Source organism: Podarcis liolepis (assembly GCF_965112155.1).
Source record: "Podarcis liolepis genome assembly, chromosome: 12".
NCBI classification, from domain to species: Eukaryota; Metazoa; Chordata; class Lepidosauria; order Squamata; family Lacertidae; genus Podarcis; species Podarcis liolepis.
Window position 1 is genome coordinate 1059862 of NC_139563.1, and position 18493 is coordinate 1078354.

The following is an 18493-nucleotide window of genomic DNA, read 5'->3' on the forward strand; positions in this document are numbered from 1 at the left end:
TGTCTCATTTGTACGTATTCGGGGAAGACCGGAGCGTTATGGGAGCGGGAATAGGCTCGAAAGGGAAGAGGAGCAGATTGAGTCGGGAGGCGGAGGAGAGAGCAGCAAGGGGAGACACAATGTATGGCACAGCAAAGGACAGAAATGCAAAAGGCAACCGTAAGAGTTGTGAGTAATATGACCTTAATCAATTGTCGGAGCCACCCCAGCTTTGGTAGCCATCCCCACAAGTCAACGTCAGACAGTCCCTCGTGTTGTATGTCATGTAACCTCCCTGCTAACTCATGGATGTTATTCAAGTGTCCTGTAATGTTTAGAGACTGGTCAGTTACGTAGGTGCAACACTCGGTACCTATTAAAGCGCAGGTTCCTCCTTGACTGGACAGTAGAAAGTCCGTAGCGATCCTCGTCTGTAAGCTGAGCTGTCTCACCTCAGACAGTTCCGACATCAGGGAGTCCGTGATCTCGGTTGCCTCCTGCATGAACTTGAGGAGGATATCGGTGAGCCGGAGGATGTCGACATGGTTGGATCCTGCCCCGTAGGCAGGAAAGAGTGCTCGACCCACGGTCTCTCCGTTGGCAGCAACATCGGATAAGTCAGACAGTTGTTTTTCCTCCCGTTTATTCCTCTGCCTCCCAGGGGGCAGGTGTGGTACTATCCTTATGCCGGGAATGATGTACCCGACGAAACAGGACCCGGACATATGGGGGCTCACCCAGGTATATGCACGATGACCGCATACCCAGAACAAACCACTGAGGTATGACTCCATTCTTCCTGAGGCGAAGGCTTGCAGTAACATGGCGTCGGTGGGTTGGGGCTGCCAGGTTGGAGGGTGGTCGATGACCGTGGCCCAAGCAAGGGTAAGGTTTGGAAAGGTCCGGGATCCCGTCATGTCCGTGATAGTGACATGGCCGGTGGACAAAAGCTCTAAATTGGACGTACAGGTGCTGGAGCCGATGAAGGTGCCTTCCCCGGTGAAGGTGTGGCAAAGCGGACCCTTTGTCGGGCCGGTGAGGTAAAGGTATTGGTGGGTCAAGTTCAACGCAGTTAGATTCCAGGAGGCGACGTCCCCTGACCGGAACTGTTGTATGGTGACCGGGACCGGAACAAGGGGAAGGCTCTGTTGGAGGTGGCTGGGAGCATGGGCGCAGATCCAGCATTCAGGGTAGGGTGCCTCCTTGGCCACCTGGCCGAGGAGTTTAATGTAAGAGTTCTGTTCCCAGGAGGAAAGGAGATCCTCTCCTGGGGAGGAAGGGTCCGCGCCGAGTTTTCGTGGTGCTGTGCCGAGGGGATGAAGGGGGTCGGTGGTATTTAAGAGGCGCCTGTCTTTGGCTATGCCCCCACATCGTAAAGGTCCCACGTTATCCCACGTGGGGGAGCGTGAGGGATGTGCTGGATGGTACCAGCCCTCAAGGTATTCTGCTCCTCTCCAATCGTGGGTAATTCCGAGGTTCCAAAGGCAGCAGAAATTCCTTAGACAAAGTCCTTGTAGTTGCGGCTTTCGGAGCTCCGGGGTCATGAGGAGACATTGGAACCCGAAAATCAGGTTGTCGGAGGGGCTCGTTGCGTCAGTGTAGGCTGGTGCGGCCCCCCCTTTCTCGATTTCGGTCCAATTTGGGCTCCTCAAGAGTTCCCCGTTGCCGAATAGGAAATGGGTCCCGTTCTTGCAGGTGAGGCGGTAGTAGGAGTGGTCGAGGGTGACTGCGGCTGACCCAATTCGGTGTAGGGTTTGGTCTCGGATGAAAAGTTCCCAATACTCGTTGTCAGTCAGCTGGGGTACGAGGGAATGTCGTAGTAATGTCCGGGACTCGGGGAGGCAAAAGTCAAAGTCCCCCATTCGGTTGGGGTTCGACTTCCCACCCGTCTCGAGTCGGTGATAGTCCAGGAAGTGGTAATCCGTGGGTAAGCCGGTGCAGTGATCAGTTGGCATGGCTGAGGAGTAGGTCAAAGTCTGGTAGGCAAGGAAAATGAAGAAGTTCATGGTTAGGGTCCGGGAAAGGCAAAGCATTGGAGAATGAGGAGGTCGGAAGGCTGTGGGAATGAGCTGTTAGAAGAACTGTCAAAGAAGCTGTCAAAGCGCGCTGTCAGTGGAGCTGTCAAAGAAGCTGTCAAAGCGCGCTGTCAGTGGAGCTGTCAGAGGAGCTGTCAAAGCGCGCTGTCAGTGGAGCTGTCAAAGAAGCTGTCAAAGCGCGCTCAGAGGAGCTGTCAAAGCGCGCTGTCAGTGGAGCTGTCAAAGAAGCTGTCAAAGCGCGCTGTCAGTGGAGCTGTCAGAGGAGCTGTCAAAGCGCGCTGTCAGTGGAGCTGTCAAAGAAGCTGTCAAAGCGCGCTGTCAGTGCGTTTCAAGCGTATTCGGATGGTATTGGGATCGGGGACGATCTCGGATGTCCAATTGGTTGAGGTGGGCTCCGGTCCGGTCTGTTGGGCCCGATTCTGACCCCGATCTGGTCCGGTCTGTTGGGCCCGATTCTGACCCCGATCTGGTCCGGTCTGTTGGGCCCGATTCTGACCCCGATCTGGTCCGGTCTGTTGGTCGTCGTCGTCGTCAATGTACGAAGTTGGTGGGGTGGGTGGAGTTGAAAAAGTGAAGTCCTCCCCGATGTTTTCCTCGGCTTCTTGAGGGGGGGGTGAGGACTTACACCTCGTGTGATGGATCCACGAATTCTTCTCACCCAACTTTACGGCGGTTGGTGACGTCAGGAGTATCTGGTAGGGGCCTTCCCACGCGGGTTGGAGGGGTTCCTTCTGATAGACTTTGACGAGGATCCAGTCGCCTGGGTTGAAGGAGTGGGCTTGCACGTCGATGGGTAGACTTTGTCCTTCGACGGCCGCGTACTGGTGGAGTCGTTGTAGCTGTGTCTGGAGCTGAATGACATAGTTAGTAAGTTCCGCTTCTCCCAGTTCAAGTTCTGAGAGTGGGAACTGAGTGTTATAGACGGGGGGAGGTCTCCCAAATAAAAGTTCGTAGGGGGACAACTTCAATGGTCCAGTCGGTGCGCTCCGTATATTATGAAGGACCAACGGGAGTGCATTCACCCATTTCAGTCCAGTGAGTCTACAGAGTTTTCCTAATTGGGTTTTAATTTCTTGATTCATTCGTTCTACCTGGCCTGAAGATTGTGGGTGGTAGGGAGTATGGAGATCCCATTTTATTCGTAAGGCTTTGGCCACTAATTGTACTATTTGAGCTGTGAAGTGTGTTCCTCTGTCGCTATCTAGGCGACGGGGCACTCCGAACCGAGGGATAATGTCCTGTAGGAGGGCTCTGGCCACTACAGAGGCAGTGGGTTTTCTACAAGGGAATCCTTCTACCCAGGAGGAGAGTTTATCCACTATGATCAGCGCATGTTTAAACCCTTGGCAGAGCGGTAGGTCGATAAAGTCCAGCTGTAGGCTCTCGAATGGAACAAATGCCCACAGTCTAGCCCCTGGTGGCGTTCTGGGTTGTCGTTTGGGGTTATAAGAGTTGCAGGTAACGCAGTTCTTCGATGCTGTTGTGGCTGCGACCGCAAGTCCAGGAGCGTACCAGGATCTTTTTACGTGTTCTATCAGTCTCCCTTTTCCCCAGTGTGTTTGTTGATGAAGGACCCTCACCAATTTTGGAACCCATGCCTTTGGAAGGACAGTTCTGCCATCTGGGAGAACCCAAACGTTATTGTGTTGGACTGCGCCCACAGATCGCCAGAGGGTCTTTTCTTCCTCGGGTGCTTCCTCGTAAATTTGTGTAGTGTCTATGTTAAGCGGGATTTGTGGAGCTTGAAATTCCGAATCGTTGTTTGGGGGGCGGAGTGCGGCTGACTGGGCTGCTTTATCTGCTCGTCTATTCCCCTTTGAAATTGGATCTCTACCGCGAGTGTGAGCCTTACAGTGGACGACTGCGATCGCGGTAGGTAGGTGAATGGCCGTCAAGAGTCTCTCTACTAAGGCAGCGTGTGAAATTTTTGAACCAGCCGCTGTTAGGAAGCCTCTTTGTAACCAAATTTGGCCGGTGGTATGCACCAATCCAAAACAGTACTTGCTATCCGTGTAGATTGTAACTCGTTTGTTTTCACATATCTCACAGGCACGTATAAGCGCTATTAACTCTGCAGCCTGGGCGCTGTATTGCGGGTTTATTGGATTGGCTTCTACGACTTCAAAATCAGTGACCACAGCGTACCCTGTTTTCCTTTCCCCTTCGACAACCTTAGAGCTGCCGTCTGTGTAGAGTATTATATCTGGGTTGTCTAAAGGTAGGTGGTCCAGGTCTTCCCTGGGCTTTTCGGCTTGCCGGACTATGGTGGCGCAGTCATGGTGCGGGGTCCCGTCATTAGGGAGGGGAAGAAGGGTGGCTGGGTTGAGGGAGTTAACTCGCTTGATGGTGACATTTGAAGGTGTTAGCAGGACGGCCTCGTACCTATTTAGTCTGGAGTTGGAAAAGTGATGGCACCCCTTTAATGTTAATAGGGTAGAGACGGAATGGGGCACATGGATAGTGATTTCGTGCCCCAGAACTGTCTCTTGAGCCTTCTCCAGGAGGATTGCTGCGGCGGCTATAGCTCGTAGACAGCTTACCGCCCCCTTTGCGGTTGTGTCTAGTTGAAGACTGTAGTATGCCACAGGTCTCTCCTGGTCTCGGAAAGGCTGAGTTAACACCCCCGAAGCCACCCCCATTTGCTCATGGACGAACAAGTTGAAAGGAATTCTGTAGTCAGGTAAGCCTAGGGCGGGGGCAGATCTCAGTTCTTGTTTCAGTCGTTCAAAGGACTTGTATGCCTCTTCCTCCCAAACTAGAGTGTCTGGGTGGTCTTGGCGGGTCATAGCCGACAGGGGCTTAGTGATCTCGCTGTAACCCGCAATCCATGCTCTGCAGAAGCCAGCCATTCCTAAGAATCCCCGTAATTGTCTCTTAGTCTTGGGGAGGGGGATTTTAGTGACTGCCTCTATCCTGTCTGTTGCCAAACTTCGGGTGCCTATTCCTAGGATGTGCCCGAGGTATTTAACTTCTTGTTTGCAATACTGTAGTTTCTTTGGCGACACCTTATGTCCCTTTCTAGCCAGTTCTGTTAAGAGATGCTTAGTGTCCGTTTTACATGCTTCCTCGCTAATGGAGCAGAGGAGAAGGTCATCTACGTAGAGTAAAAGGGCGGAGCCAGCTGGGAGATTTATGTCTTGTAAATCTTGGTGTAGGATGGCCGAAAAGATGGCGGGCGATTCTACGTAACCCTGGGGCAATCTAGTCCAGGTGAGCTGACTAGGTCCCCAGGTGAAGGCGAAGAGAAATTGGCTGTCCGGGTCTAGGGGTATGCTAAAGAAGGCGGAACAGAGGTCCGCCGCGGTGTACCACTTAGTCTCTGCGGGTATGGCGTTCAGTAAAGAATTCGGGTTGCCCACTACTGGATGTCGAGGTATGACAAATTGGTTCACGAGTCTCAAGTCTTGCACAAAACGATATCTAACTGGTGCCCCCTCTGCCGATGGCTTCTTTACTGGGAGCACTGGGGTGTTGCATGGGGATGCGCAAGGGACTAGGATTCCCTTCTCGAGGAAGTCTTCGATCATAGGAGTTAACCCCTCGATAGCTTCTTTGGGTAAGGGATATTGTTTTGTGCAGGGAAAGGGTAAGTCAGTCCTGTAGGTAATTTTCACTGGGGTCGCTGATAATAAGAGACCCACTGAGGTCGATTCGGTGCCCCATAAAGAGGAGGGCAAATCTCGTTCCAATTCCGGGGGTAGGTTTGGGAATTGTCTGTCTGTCTTTTCCTCCTCAACTATTCCTTGGAAGGATGGGATGGATTCTTCGGGCATGTGTAGGTAGATGCCTTCCTTGGTGCACTTAATGGTAGCGTTCAGTTTGCAAAGTAGGTCCCTTCCCAAAAGGTTTACCGGGCTGCTAGTTAGAAGGAAGGTATGCTCGGCCAGTAGCGGTCCGAGGGTAACCTTGGAAGGACGTGATAGTGGGCAAGTGCGGGGTATCCCATCCAGACCCATAACTTTTCTGGTCTCCGGACCCGGTTTCAGGTGGCTATCGGTTAAAGTAGAGTATGTGGCTCCTGTGTCCAGTAGGCATTGATACGGATGGCCATCGATCTCTATCGTGCAAAATGGGTCTTCAGAGGATAACGTAAGGACTGGACAGATGGTCAGGGTTTGGTTGGGATCCCCTCCTAATTGTCAATAGGTTTCTTGGTCATCAGGAAAGGGTTGGTTAGGTGGGTGCAAGGGAGGTGCCGTGGCGTTAGTCCACGGGTGGGTGGACGGCGTTATAGCGGGCATCTGGGTCCTTGGTCCTGGTGGAGGTCTTTGGTTTTGGGTAGATGCACTCGGAGGCGGTTGGGGTTGATATGTGGCCGTGGCTGGTGGAGGGTTATGAAGGATGGGTGGTTGGTTCCCGTATCCGTAAGTTGGATTTGGATGCGGCGCTGCATAAGTTATATTATTGAGGTAGGGGCAGAATCTTCTTATGTGTCCCTCTTCCTGACAGTAATAACAGGCTCCGGTGGCTGGTCCCCATGGTCTAAGGGAATGGGGAGGTCCTCCTCCTCGAATTCCCTTTCCTCGGCTAAAACCCCTGCCCCTTCCGGAGTTTAAGTCCATACTCAGGGCAAGGATCTGTTCGGTTTCGGGTTTGGGGTCCCTTTTCTTCCTCTCATCCCGTGAATTATATACAGATTTGGCGATTGAGAGAATTTCACTGATACTTTTGCCATCATACCCTATTTGTAAGTTCAGGGCCTTCCTTATATCGGGGCAGGCTTGGTCTTTAAAGAAGCCTTTGACTATGACTTCGTGTTGGGGTTTTTCGGGGTCGATTCCCCCCCATGTTTTGATGGCTGAGACTAGCCGGGTATAGTAATCAGATGGGTGTTCGTTTGCCCCTTGCAAAACGGACTGGACCTTCGTCCAGTTGACAGTACGTTGTCCAGCGGCCTTAATGCCGTCTAGGATTGCCCGTTTGAATAAGTCCAGATACCAGATGCCGTCGGCAGTATTGTAATCCCACGTCGGCTCGGTGCGTAAGCATTGAGCTGTGAGCGGCTCTAACCCTTCTCGGCGACCTGCCTGGTAGTTGGGGAGTTCGATTGCCTCTCCTGCCTTTGCCAGAATATCTGCCTTCTCGGCCTCGTTGAAGAGGGTGTTTAAGAGAACGTGAATGTCTGGCCAGGTCGGTTTATGGGTCGAAAAAATGGCGCTGACCTGACGGTGGCATTTATCCGGATCGTCTCTTAATGATGGCATTTGATTTGACCAATTTACCAGGTCAGCCGTATAGAAAGGCTGGTGGGTATACACCATTCGAGGGGGTCCATCTGGTCGTAGGGGTGGGATCGGCAGGGCCCTTAAGGGCATCTGGACTGCTGCGGAGTCTGCCTGATTTGAATCCGCTTGCTTGGATGTTTCTGGGACCTCTTGAGATTTTTCGGGGTTCTCTTTAGATTTTTCAAGGAGGCTAGGGTGTCCTGAAGTGGCCTCTAGTATTTCTTTGGCTCGCTGCCTCAAGGACAGGAGATTAGAGCTCTCTAAGGTGGCGCTTTGTATTACTCTGGCTCGCTGCCTCGTTAACCGCGGGCTCGCAACCCCACGCGCCCCTTGGTCTTCTACATTCTCATCGCTGTCTGAGTCCTCTCTAGGGGTGGGTTGAATAGTTGGCCCATAGTAGAATGGAATGAGCGTTTGTTCCATGGAGTCATCCCCTGGGTGTCCTTCGTATGGAGGGGGCGGAGGCGACCTTCCATGATTTAAGATAGGTAGTTGGTAGGTCGTGGCTCTTTTAGTGGCTTGGAGCAGTCCTCTGACCGTCTCAAATGTGGCTAGGTATTCTAATTGGCGGGGTTTTTCTTCCATCAGGTACTTCTTAAGGTATTGTAGGCGCTCTTCGTTAAAGGAGCCCCCCTTTGGCCACTGTAACTCTGGTTTTGCGGAGGCAGTTCCAGTGGGCCAGGTGCGTGTACAGAGATCTTCTAATTTTTGTCTCGATAACAATTTGTGCCCGGGAACTGATTTCCAGTAAGAGATGACGAACTCAAGAGGGGAGTCGGGGTCTCTCTGGGACTCGGATGGCTTCCTAGAAGCCTTCCTCCCGGAGCGAGCCCTCTCGTGTTTGGAGGCTTGGGTACCCATTTTATTCACGCGTGTCTAGGTAAAGAGAGGGGAAAAGGGGTCGTTAGGGGTGTGGGCTTAGGGAAGGTTTTGCTGCTTAGCAACTTCTTAGCGGGTTTTTTAGAGAGCTCTTCTTGCCTATTCTCTATTCCTTCTTTTCCTACTCTTCAACTTCTCAGGGGTTCCTCTCCACTCTGCCAAGTTCCACCCAACTCTTCTCGGGTTCCCCTCCTGGCAACCTCCTACCTATCGTTAAATCTCGGAAGAGGGACCCTACTGAACGCCCGCGCCGTGCGGTGCCAGATCGGGTGATCCCTTGATAGAGTTTCGGACGGAAAATCCCCCTTGCTATCGGAAGCGGGTTCACGCACGATACACGTGTTACGTGGCCCGACCGGTGCGGCTGGGATTAATTGATAGGAAAGCAAGACCCCTTCCTGCCCCCTCCGTAAGGGCGCTCGGGAAGTTCGGAAGAAGAACTCCAATCCCTTGCTTTCAACCGAGATGCCCGTTGCAGGGAGTCGGCTGTCCTTTCAAGCCGGGTCTCTCCGTCTTATTTTCGGACTCTCGATTGGTGCGGCTGACTGGAGAATTTGAGAGAAAGAGATAGAGCTCAGAGCCCCCCTTTCGGGCCGAGCGGCAGTCCACGGTCTCTCTCAGCACTTGGACCAAGGGACAGGCGAGAAAGAGCGATAGAGAGGAAGGCAGAGAATTCAGTTGCCAGGAGACTTCCACCCCCCTTTTCCACCAGTGCACTGGGTTTCCTATACTCACGCGTCTTCCTTGTAGATCCCGGGATCGTAGAAGCCGGCTGGATGTCCCTTTGCTCCCCGGCTGAACTCCTGGGACGTTCGATTACCGCCCGGAGGATGGCCGGAGGTCCAGAGGGTCTTCTCGGGCAAACTGGCCCGGAGCCGGCAGAAGATTCGGGGCCCCCGGTCAGCAACACGGGAGAACCGCTCGTCCCTGTTCAGGCGCCAAATGTTACGGAAAAATCCCGGGCGTGGAGTTCCAAGCCACCCGGTGCGTCGGACTGAGTCCGCGGGTCCTAGCGGAGAAAATAAGCTCAGCCGGAAAAAGGAGCAAGATGCGGAGATCCGAGTTTATTGCGCAACAGGTTCAAGACGAGATTGAACCCCGAGAATGGGGTGACATAAACTTTTAAAAGTTCCCTCCAAGTCCCAGAATACAGTGCACGAAACGTCATGAATACATTATGGGAAGGTTGGGTTTCATGGATTACATCATGAATATTTTACACACGTCATGAATATATTTACAGAGAGGTGGGGTTACACTGATTAGCATTTGAGACAAGGGAGGGGGAATGTGCAGAGTGAGGGATATACATAAGTAAACATTTCTTGAGTACCGGTGGTGGCTAGACAAAGGGACAGTGATATGCATCGTCTGCCACCTGGTATTGCCCGGAGGAAGGGTTAGGCAGGACGATCTGACAGGATTAAGAAGTTCCTGTGTACGTGCCCTGCCGCTTGAGGGATTATGGAGGTCAGGGTGTCATCATGGAGTCCAAAGGGAGCTGGGTTGAATGACGCTGAAAGCAAGGAATTCGGAGCTATGGTTGATTTTATATGATTTTCGGAAGGTTCTGAAGGTTCCCAACCTGTTCCGTAGCCTCGGTCAAAGTTGGATATATTGTAACAAGGTTTTGACAGGTTTACGAGCAAAACGGATACATTGTAGCAAGGTCCTGATTGGATTAGGAGGTCGGAAGTTTCGGTTCGATTGTTCTCGCTGTGGGGGGCCGTCAGTAGCTTGTCAGCAGCTTTAATGAGGCGTGCAAGAGCTCGCTGAGCTGCCTGAGCCAGTTCTTGCAGGATGGATGCATGGCTGTGATTGGCTAAGGCGCAGCTCAGTATTTTGAATGGGGACGTAGTATGATACGGTCAACTCGCTTTTGGAATAGGGCAAGAGGGAGGCATAGGAAGAGATTGAGACAGGAAAGAGCCTTTTATTTGTAAGGCAGGGGTATAGTGTGGTGCTTGTGCAACGATGTGGGGGCTGAGGGTTCCAGGAAGGATTGGGCACTGTAGAGGTCATCGCCTCGGGCCCGTTCAGGTAGCGATGGAGGGAAATGGTTGGCCCCCCCCTTCCTCCTTCCGTATCAGCATGGAACTGAAATTGACCCCATGGAAACCGGACAAGACAGGGGCAGCGGACGCCTCACTGGGGCTTGGATTGACAATAGCGCTCAGGCAGCAGCTGCCGCACAGGCCTGGCCTTCAAAACGCCTTGCCAAATGGTCACAACCGACTTGTGGTTTCTCACTCCCCTGACCCACGGAGGCTCCCTGGGGCTCTCTTCTAGACAGATTCAAAATATTCCAGAAATGCTGGAGACTGGTAAACAGTAGCTATCTAAGCCCCTTAACCCTGAGAGTAACCCTCAGGAGCATTGCTTCAGATCTGGAATAGCTCGGTTGGTAGAGCATGAGACTCTCAACCTCAGAGTTGTGGGTTCGAGTCCTGTGTTGGGCAAAAGATTCCTGCATTGCAGGGGCTGGACTAGATGAGTCTTGTGGCCCCTTCCAACTCTACAGTTCCTTGATTATATTATTAGGGAATCGGAAGGAAGCCCAGCCTAGAAGGAAGCGGGGGGAGGGGGGCTGTGGCTGGACCTGATCGTTGCCCACTGGAGCGATAAGCTTCATAGAAGAATGGAATGGCAGAGTTGGAAGGGTCCCAGCAACCAGCTAGAACAAGTTCCCGCAGTGCAGACGTCCGATTCCTAATCAATGCTTGATGACAGTAATGGAGGGCTTAGAAGAGTGAGGGGTCCCTAGAAGGCACCATTGTAGCAGACTGTCCATTTCACTAAAAAAGGAGGAAGGGCGGAGAGGAGACCACAGATGCATAAATGGTGGAGTTTAGCCCAGGAAGGATGATAAATAAATACAGGAAAACTGGTGGATTTGTCCCTTGGCATCTCCCCAAGGCTGGACAAATGGATGTTTTCCAAGAGATGCAGTTTCCCCCATGAGTGGCCGGGGGGCCCCTCCCCCTCATCCTTCAGCCATCTCCACTCAAAAGGAGGGTGGGGGCCAGGCAGGAAACAAAAACAAAAGTTGACCCCTCTCTTCTTTATCATGATGGCATCTTTCCTCAAGGTGGCCAGAGACTCTCTGGACGTGAGTTCACAGAATTGTAGGGTTGGAAGAGACCCCAAGTCATTAATCCAACCCCATGCAATGCAGAATTTGCAACTAAAGCATCCATGACAGATGGCTATTTAACCTGTTTAAAAAACTCAAATGAAGAGAGTCCACAACCTCCCGAGTCTGTTCTACTGTCAAATGGCTCTTACCATCAGAAAGTTCTTCCTGATGTTGAGTTGGAAACTCCTCCCTTCTTGTCTGAATCCATTGGTTCAGGTCCTGCTCTCTAGAGCAGAAGAAAACAAGCTAGCTCCGTCTTCCATGGGGCAGCCCTTAAGATACTTGGAAGATGGCTATCATAGCTACAATCAATCTCCTCTAATCCAGGCTAGACACCCCCAGTTCCCTCAACCATTCCTCATAAGGCTTGGTTTCTAGACCCTTGATCTCTTCTGCACATGTTCCAGCTTCTCAATAGTCTTCTTAAATTGTGGCACCCAGAGCTTTACACAGTATTTCAGGTGTGGTTCAAGGCAGAATAGAACAGTAATATGACTTTCCTTGATCTGGATACTATATTTCCGTTGGTGTAGTCTAGAATAGAATCATAGAATCCTAGAGTTGGAAGAGACCACAAGGGCCATGGAGTCCAACCCCCTGCCAAGCAGGAAACACCATCAGAGCACTCCTGACATAGCATTAGCTTTCTCCCTCCCTCCCTCCCTCTCTTTCTTTCTTTCTTGGCTGCTGCTGCATCACTCTGTTGACTGACATTAAGCTTCTGGTGCACTAAGACCCCTAGTTCCTTTTCACATGTACTATTGCCAAGGCAGGTGTTCCCTATCTTTTATTTGTGCAGCTGGCTCTTTCTGCCTAAGTGTCTTTTAACTTAGAACCTTGCATTTGTCCCTAGTGAAATTCATTTTGTTAGTTCTCCAGTCTGCTAAAATCTTGTTGGACCCTGATTCTGTGTTCTGTGGCATTAGCTACCCCTCCCAGCTTGATATCATCTGCAGATTGGAAGGGCACCCCCTCAATTCATTTGTAAAGGCATTGAACATCAACGGGCCTAGGACAGAACCTGTGGCACCCCACTTGTCATTTTTCCCCAGGTTGATGAGGAACCATTAATGTGTACTCTTCAGGTTCAGTCAGTCAACTAGCTACAAATCCACCTAACAGTTACCTCGTTCAACCCACATTTTACCAGTTCCCTCACAAGAATATCATGGAGGACTTTGTCAAAAGCCTTACTGAAATCAAGATACACTATGTCCACAGCATTCCCCTGATCCACCAATCCTGAGTGCATGTCTGACTACACTCAGCTTCCTCTTGCTGGTTTTATCATGAAACCCAGGAAAGCATGATCACTTCCTCCCAAGTTTCCCAGTATGTCCACTTTGCTGATCAGTTCCTCCCTGTTGATGAGGACCAGGTCCAAGATTTGAACCTTACATTCTTGGCAGAGTTGAAGTCTCCCATGACTACTATCTCTCTCCTTTTTAAACGTTTGGTAATCTGCTCTAGGAAGGCATCATCCAAGTCTGGCTAGGTGGTCTATAGCAGACACCCACAGTAAATTCATGGTTGTTTCTCTCTCCGACAATTTCCCCTCCTTCCTTCCTGCTTGGTCTATTCCTTTTGAATAGGTTATACCCCTATATCATAACTATATATCATAGTTGCTGGCTCCCTGGGGCTCTGGGTACCCAAGCACCCACAAAACTCTCCATGAAGGAGCCGGGCACCCACAAATTTTGGCACCAGGTCCATGCACGCTGCATGGCACCGATGGCCCCGGGCACCCATGGCCGTGGGGCCAAGCTGGCACTCCTGCCCTCAATTCTTGCATTCTTGTCATGAGTCTCATCCCACCATGTTTCAGTAATGCCTATTAAGTCATATTTGCCATCCTGTATTAAGAGCTCCAGTTCCTCTTGCTTGTTCCCATACTGTGTGCATTACTATAGAGTCAACTGAAACCGCGAGTCATTCCCTCCAGCTGCTTCCTTCTTGTAGTTTCCTGCCCTTTAGCAGGTTTCTGGAGCACCACTTCAGTTTCCTGTGCATTATCCCCAGTGCCAGGTGTTCTTCTGTCATCTGTAATGCCGTCTCCCTGCCTCTCAAGTTCTAGTTGAAACCTCTTCTGAACAGCTTTGCGAGACTCTTAGCAAACACATTCTTGCCAGCCGCTGTGAGGTGCAGCCCATCTCTTGCCAGAAGGCCTTCCTTGTGGAAACGGAGACCATGGTCCAAGAAGCCAAACTCTTCCTGATGACACCATCTGGGGATCCACCATGAATTGCAAGGGGTGGGAAGAAGAGAGGCCAGCAGGAGCCCTTTCTTTTCCCCAAAACAAATTAATCAAGCTTCTTCTAAGCCTGGTCCTCCTGGGGGATGAGGAGAACATCAAGAGAACCTGGCTCTAGCTAGATCTAGAGTGGCTGGGGAAACCCAGCATGATGGGCGGGGTATGAATAATAAATCATCATCATCATCATCATCATCATCATCATCATCATCATCATCATCAGGCCAGCTTCTTGTTCTCATCTTGGCCAACGAGATGCCCCTAAGGGAAGGAGCCCTCAAAGAGAACCAGAGTAGAACAGCCCAATCTCCCCAAGGCAAGGCATGGGGGGGGGTGGAGTAGGGAATCTGGGGCTTGCAGCCTATAGTTAACAAGCAGGCTAAATGAACCAGAAGGGGATTTCCCTGCCCCTGCGCTGTGGGTTGTTGGATCAGGCCAGAGGCTGCAGGGAGAGGTAGGCTAGAAAACGAGGGCATGTTATTTAGTCTATTCTTTTTTGCAATCACATATTTATTATGTCTACCAACAGCTTTGACAAAACAGCACTTGGAATACTTGCAGCCCCGGTCACAGAAGGCTCTTGCAAGAAAACGCTTAGGTTCATGCAGACCTGCGTGGCTATTTCCTAACTCTGTGTGTGCACTTATGAGAAGCCACGGGGGCTCTTCCTTCCCTCCCTCCCTCTCTTCCCCAGGGCCATGTCTGTCTCCCCAGTTGCAAAGAGGGACTGGCTTGCTGCTGCAGTGCTTCCTCCTTCTGAAGGAGCATCCAGGAGGGAGAGAGCTCAAGGTGGACTGCTCATCGTCCAGCCTTGTCCCCCTCAGTGGCCTCAGAAATGCACTGGGAGCAGCTGGGCTTCTGCAAGCCTTGCAAGGGGTTTCTGCGAACACACCCATTCCCAAGCGGCCTTTGGGATCCACTGGGAATGTGGGCTGGGATCCATCAGAATCGGACCCCAGAGGTCTTAAAATAAAGCTATTCAAAAGCCATATCACTCTGAAGAGCCCCATAAATGCAACCCAGCAGCATCCCATTGAGCTGGATGGAAGCTCGGAGGTCTCCTGGCTCCGCCCCTTCCTTCTGAGCAGGTCCCGGCTGCCACAACCCCTGCTTCAAAGCCTCCAGGTGCCCTTTCTCCAGGAAGAGCCACAGGGCTCTTCAGTTCTTTGGGGACCCTGAGCACATCTGGAACTTCAAGAGAGTGTCATAAATAGCGCCCCCCTCGGGTTGCTCCTGGCCCATTTGGGAGGAAGCAGCCTTTGGATGTTCCATGGGGCACGCTGGTTGGCGGGTGCAGCTTCCCCCCTCGGTGGGCTCCAAGCTGGCCGCACGTGCACCCCTGTCCCCCCAAAGGGGAGGCACAAAGGTGCCCCCCCAGCAGAAGGAGACCCCACTTGTGGCTCTGGTGGACCTTGCCTTGCTGGGGGTCAGTCGCATGTGCGCATGTGAGAGGGAGAGACCCTCGCCTCTGCAGGTTAGGGAGGGGGGTGCAAGGGCCAGGCTGCCTTTGCAGAGACTTGCCCACCCACCCAGGCCCCGACAGGACTCCCCAGGCACAGCACCCGGGGGCCTCTCTCGGACCTCCTCCTGATGCAATGGATGGGCTTCACGGAGCTGGGGTTTCAGGGGCGCAGGAGACTTTGCCTCAGGCTGGCGGACTCGGCTCTGCTCCAGGGCCCCCGCCCCGCGAAAAAGACAAACAGGATCAGTAGCCCACATAGACGAAGCAGCGGAGCGAGAGTCGCCTGGCCTCTTGGGGGCGAGGCTGCTTTTGGGGTCGCCGCAGGGATGCTGGACCCACTAGGAGACCCCTTGGGTAGAGGCGACCGTCGACTCTCTAGGGAAAGAGGGTCCACCGCCTGTCCACCGCCTCCGGAGTCTCAGCGAGCTCCGTCGCAGGGGACGTCCGCGCCGGCCCAGGTGGCGGCGGCTGTTCTTCTGAAATTCCCGGCGAGGAGGGGGCGAGCAAGGCGGGTACCGGGGGCGCCTGGGCCGAGCTGAGGGGCCCCTCAGGCCCGCATCCCGGGGGCAGCCGCTTCAGACATCGCCAGGCTCAAGCGGGCGCCCGCAGCAGCTCCTCCCGCCGTCGGGGGTCACGTCCGGCAAGGGCGCTAGCTCGCTGGCCCCGGGGGCCCGTTCCGCGCCCGGAAAGCTGGAGAGCCCCCCGACTGGGGCTGGGGCACCCGCGGCGGGAGAAGCCTCGGCAAGCGCGTTCCTTCCTGGGGCGGCCCCGGCCGGCCATACGGGAGCCCCGCGCGCCTTCGGCTCCCTCCGTCGGGCAAGTCCCGCCGAGTCCGGAGCCGGTGGCAACGACAGCCGCTCCCTCCCTCCCTCCTCCGCCGACCGCTCTCCGAAGGGGCGGGGAAGCGGCGCGGCGTCGGCGGCGCGTGTGCTGCGCGGCGGAGGCGGCTGTCGGAGAGGCGGGAGAGCTGCGCTCGGCGGCGCGGCTCCACCGAAGCGGCGCGGAAGGAGTTAACACCCGCCCCTTTTCCCTCAGTCCGCTCGGCTGACCTTCACGGCGAGAGGGGAAAAAGGCAGCGCTGCGCATGCGCCCCACGCGCCCCCTCCCCGCCGGGAGGAGCCCGGTAACTGGGGGGGGGGGAGAAGGGGGGTCGGTCAGTGGGAAGCCCCGGGATTCTGGGGGGAGGGGCCACGGTCCTTTCCTCTCGGCCTTCCTCCCCCCGCTCCGTCCACAGGGGGCAGGACCAGGAGGGCGGCGGGGATCCCCCGGGGGGGTTCCCCACCACCGCAGCCCGTTGGGCAGGGGGATCCAGCGGTCGCGCCCCCGGTGGGGTACTGGAGAGCCTGCGGGGGAGGGGCTCTCTCGCCTCCCCGCCGCCTCTCCTGGTCCTGGCCGGGAGTGGGGAGACCCGGGGGCAACCGGGCGCCCTCGTCTGCACGTGTGAACACGCCGCTCCGCCATCACGCATCGGGAGGAAGCCTCCCCCCGCTGGTCCTCCCTCGCTCCCTCTTCACGACTCCGCATCGGGCCTCTCCTGGGTACCACGCCCTGCCCGTTACCTGGCAACACTGGCTCTGTTGCCAAGGAGACGCGCACCGGGAGATGCCGGCGGCTCTTCATTCCCTGCCAGTGCCACGCAGGGCAGGACGGGAGAGTGACCGACAGGCGGGGGGGGGGGGGAGGAAGACGAGGCGACGGTGACGCCTCCGCCGGACGTCTCTGCGAGGAGGGAGCCCAGACCGGCCTCGCAGGGGCCGCTCGACGTGGAGCGGGTGGGGGGCGGCGGGGAAGGACCCGCGACATCCCGTGTGGGGGCCCCCGCCGTCTCCCCGGTGTCATGGTTTGCGGGCACTGGGGGAAGAGGGTCTCCCGCGCCGCCCGGCCTTCCCCGCGCCCCTCCTCGCTTCCTCCGCCCCCGTCCAGCCTCCGACGGGTGGGGGGAGGCGGGCTCCTTCCCTCCGCTTCCCTCGGTAGCCGGGCCGCCTGGAGGGTCCCGGGGGATGCGGCCTGGAAGCGGCGCGAGGAGGGGCGCGGCGGCGAGGCGTTGCGCGGCCGCCGGGGACGGGCAGGCGGAGCGCCGGGCGAGGCTGCGCGGGGACGCGGCAAGGAGCGGCGGCGGCGGCGGCGGGCGGCGCTGGGGCTCAGCCGGCCTCGGCCGCGGCGCTTCGGCGGAGGAATCCGGCCGTGGGCCGTCGCGGGAGCCCTGCCGGGCCCCCTCCCCCGTCGGCCGGCGGAGCTATTAGAAGTGTGAGCGGAGCGAGCGGAGCGCGCCGCGGGGCTCCGAGGGAAGAAAGACGGAGCGCGCGGGCAGAGTTGCAGGAGGAGGAGAAAGGGAGGACGGAGGCAGAAGGGAAGGCGGCGAGCCCAGGAAGGCAGGAAGGCAGGCAGACAGACGGACCGACGGAGGAGGAGGAGGAGGGGAGGCGGAGCAGTGCAGACCCGACCCCGATGGCCGCGGAGGAAGTCACGGGCGGAGCGCGAAAGGCGACGAAAAGCAAACTTTTTGAGTTTCTGGTCCATGGGGTGGTGAGTGGGGAAAGTTTGCGGGCTGCCCGGCGAGGAGCGGGAAAGCCGGCCTGGGAGGGGGGGGAGGAGGGGGCAGCTCTCGCCCGGGCCCGCGTGGGGGTGTGTGTGTGTAGGGGGGGTACACGCCCCCTCCCCCCAGCACGTGCGCAGGTTCCGGGCCTGGCTCGGAAACAGGTGCGCACAGCGGACCCCGAGAGAGCGGCCAGGGGCCACTTCGGCAAGGCGCGGGGGGGGAGGGGCCGGGCTCCGGAGGTATCCCGGGCCCTCGTCTCCAGGCGGGCTTTGCTGGACCCCCGTGGGTGGCACGACCCCCGCGCCAGCCCCGGGCACTGCTCTCTCACGCCGCTACGCGCGAGGAATCCCTCCTGGCGCGAGGGCTCTCCGGCACCATTGTCTGAAGGCGCTCCTTTTTCGGGAAAGAGGCCGGCGGAGCGGGACGCCTGGCAGGGGCAGGGGGCTTGGGGAGCCCTCCAGGGCGCGGGAGGGGGAGGGGGAGTGTGGCGAACGCCCCACTGGCCCCCTGTCCATCAAGGGCGCCATGTGGGTGGCAGGGGGTTGGTGATGCTCCCTCCAAGTGTTCTGGACCTTCAGAGTTTCTGGCCTGTAGGTTGGCATCGCAAGCGTGCCTCACCCCCCCCCATGGGCTCCTGCTGCCACTCTCGGCTCCCTCTCCCAAAGGGCCCCAGGCAGGATGTGGCCCCCAGCATTGGCTGCCGACTGGGAGGGTCCCTGAGCAAAACCTTGGCTGCTCTGGCTACCAGGTCACCACCCCCAGAGAGTTTCCTTGCCCCGTGGCACAACCTGGCAACTCCCTTTCACAGACAGGCAGGGGGACCCCCTCCAAGAGTCTTCTTTGGAGATCAGCCCAAGGGACCACCCAGCTCAATGTCATCTTCTCTCAGTGGGCAAGCAGGGGCCCCAGAGGGAAGCCCCCCCCCCAGGTGCGCAGGACCTGAGTGCAAGAGCTGCCACCTCCCTCCTTGTGTTCCCCAGCAA

General features: G+C 55.7%; 1 protein-coding gene across 6 annotated transcripts in view; it reads left to right on the top strand.

Moving 5' to 3' along the window:
* The window catches only part of SMARCD3 (SWI/SNF related BAF chromatin remodeling complex subunit D3), a 46879-nt gene that overhangs the window by 4292 nt on the left and 24094 nt on the right, over positions 1-18493 (top strand). The window contains exon 1 of one of the 6 annotated variants that reach the window (XM_083467008.1): positions 15914-16094. The exons of 2 other annotated variants lie outside the window; for them this stretch is intronic. In XM_083467008.1, coding sequence (XP_083323134.1) covers positions 16056-16094 — 39 coding nt within the window. In that variant the 5' untranslated portion in view covers positions 15914-16055. Of the gene's footprint in view, positions 1-15913; positions 16095-17195; positions 17498-18493 lie in introns of those variants that run through there. 3 more of the 6 variants (XM_083467006.1, XM_083467007.1, XM_083467005.1) reach the window with 3 other exon arrangements.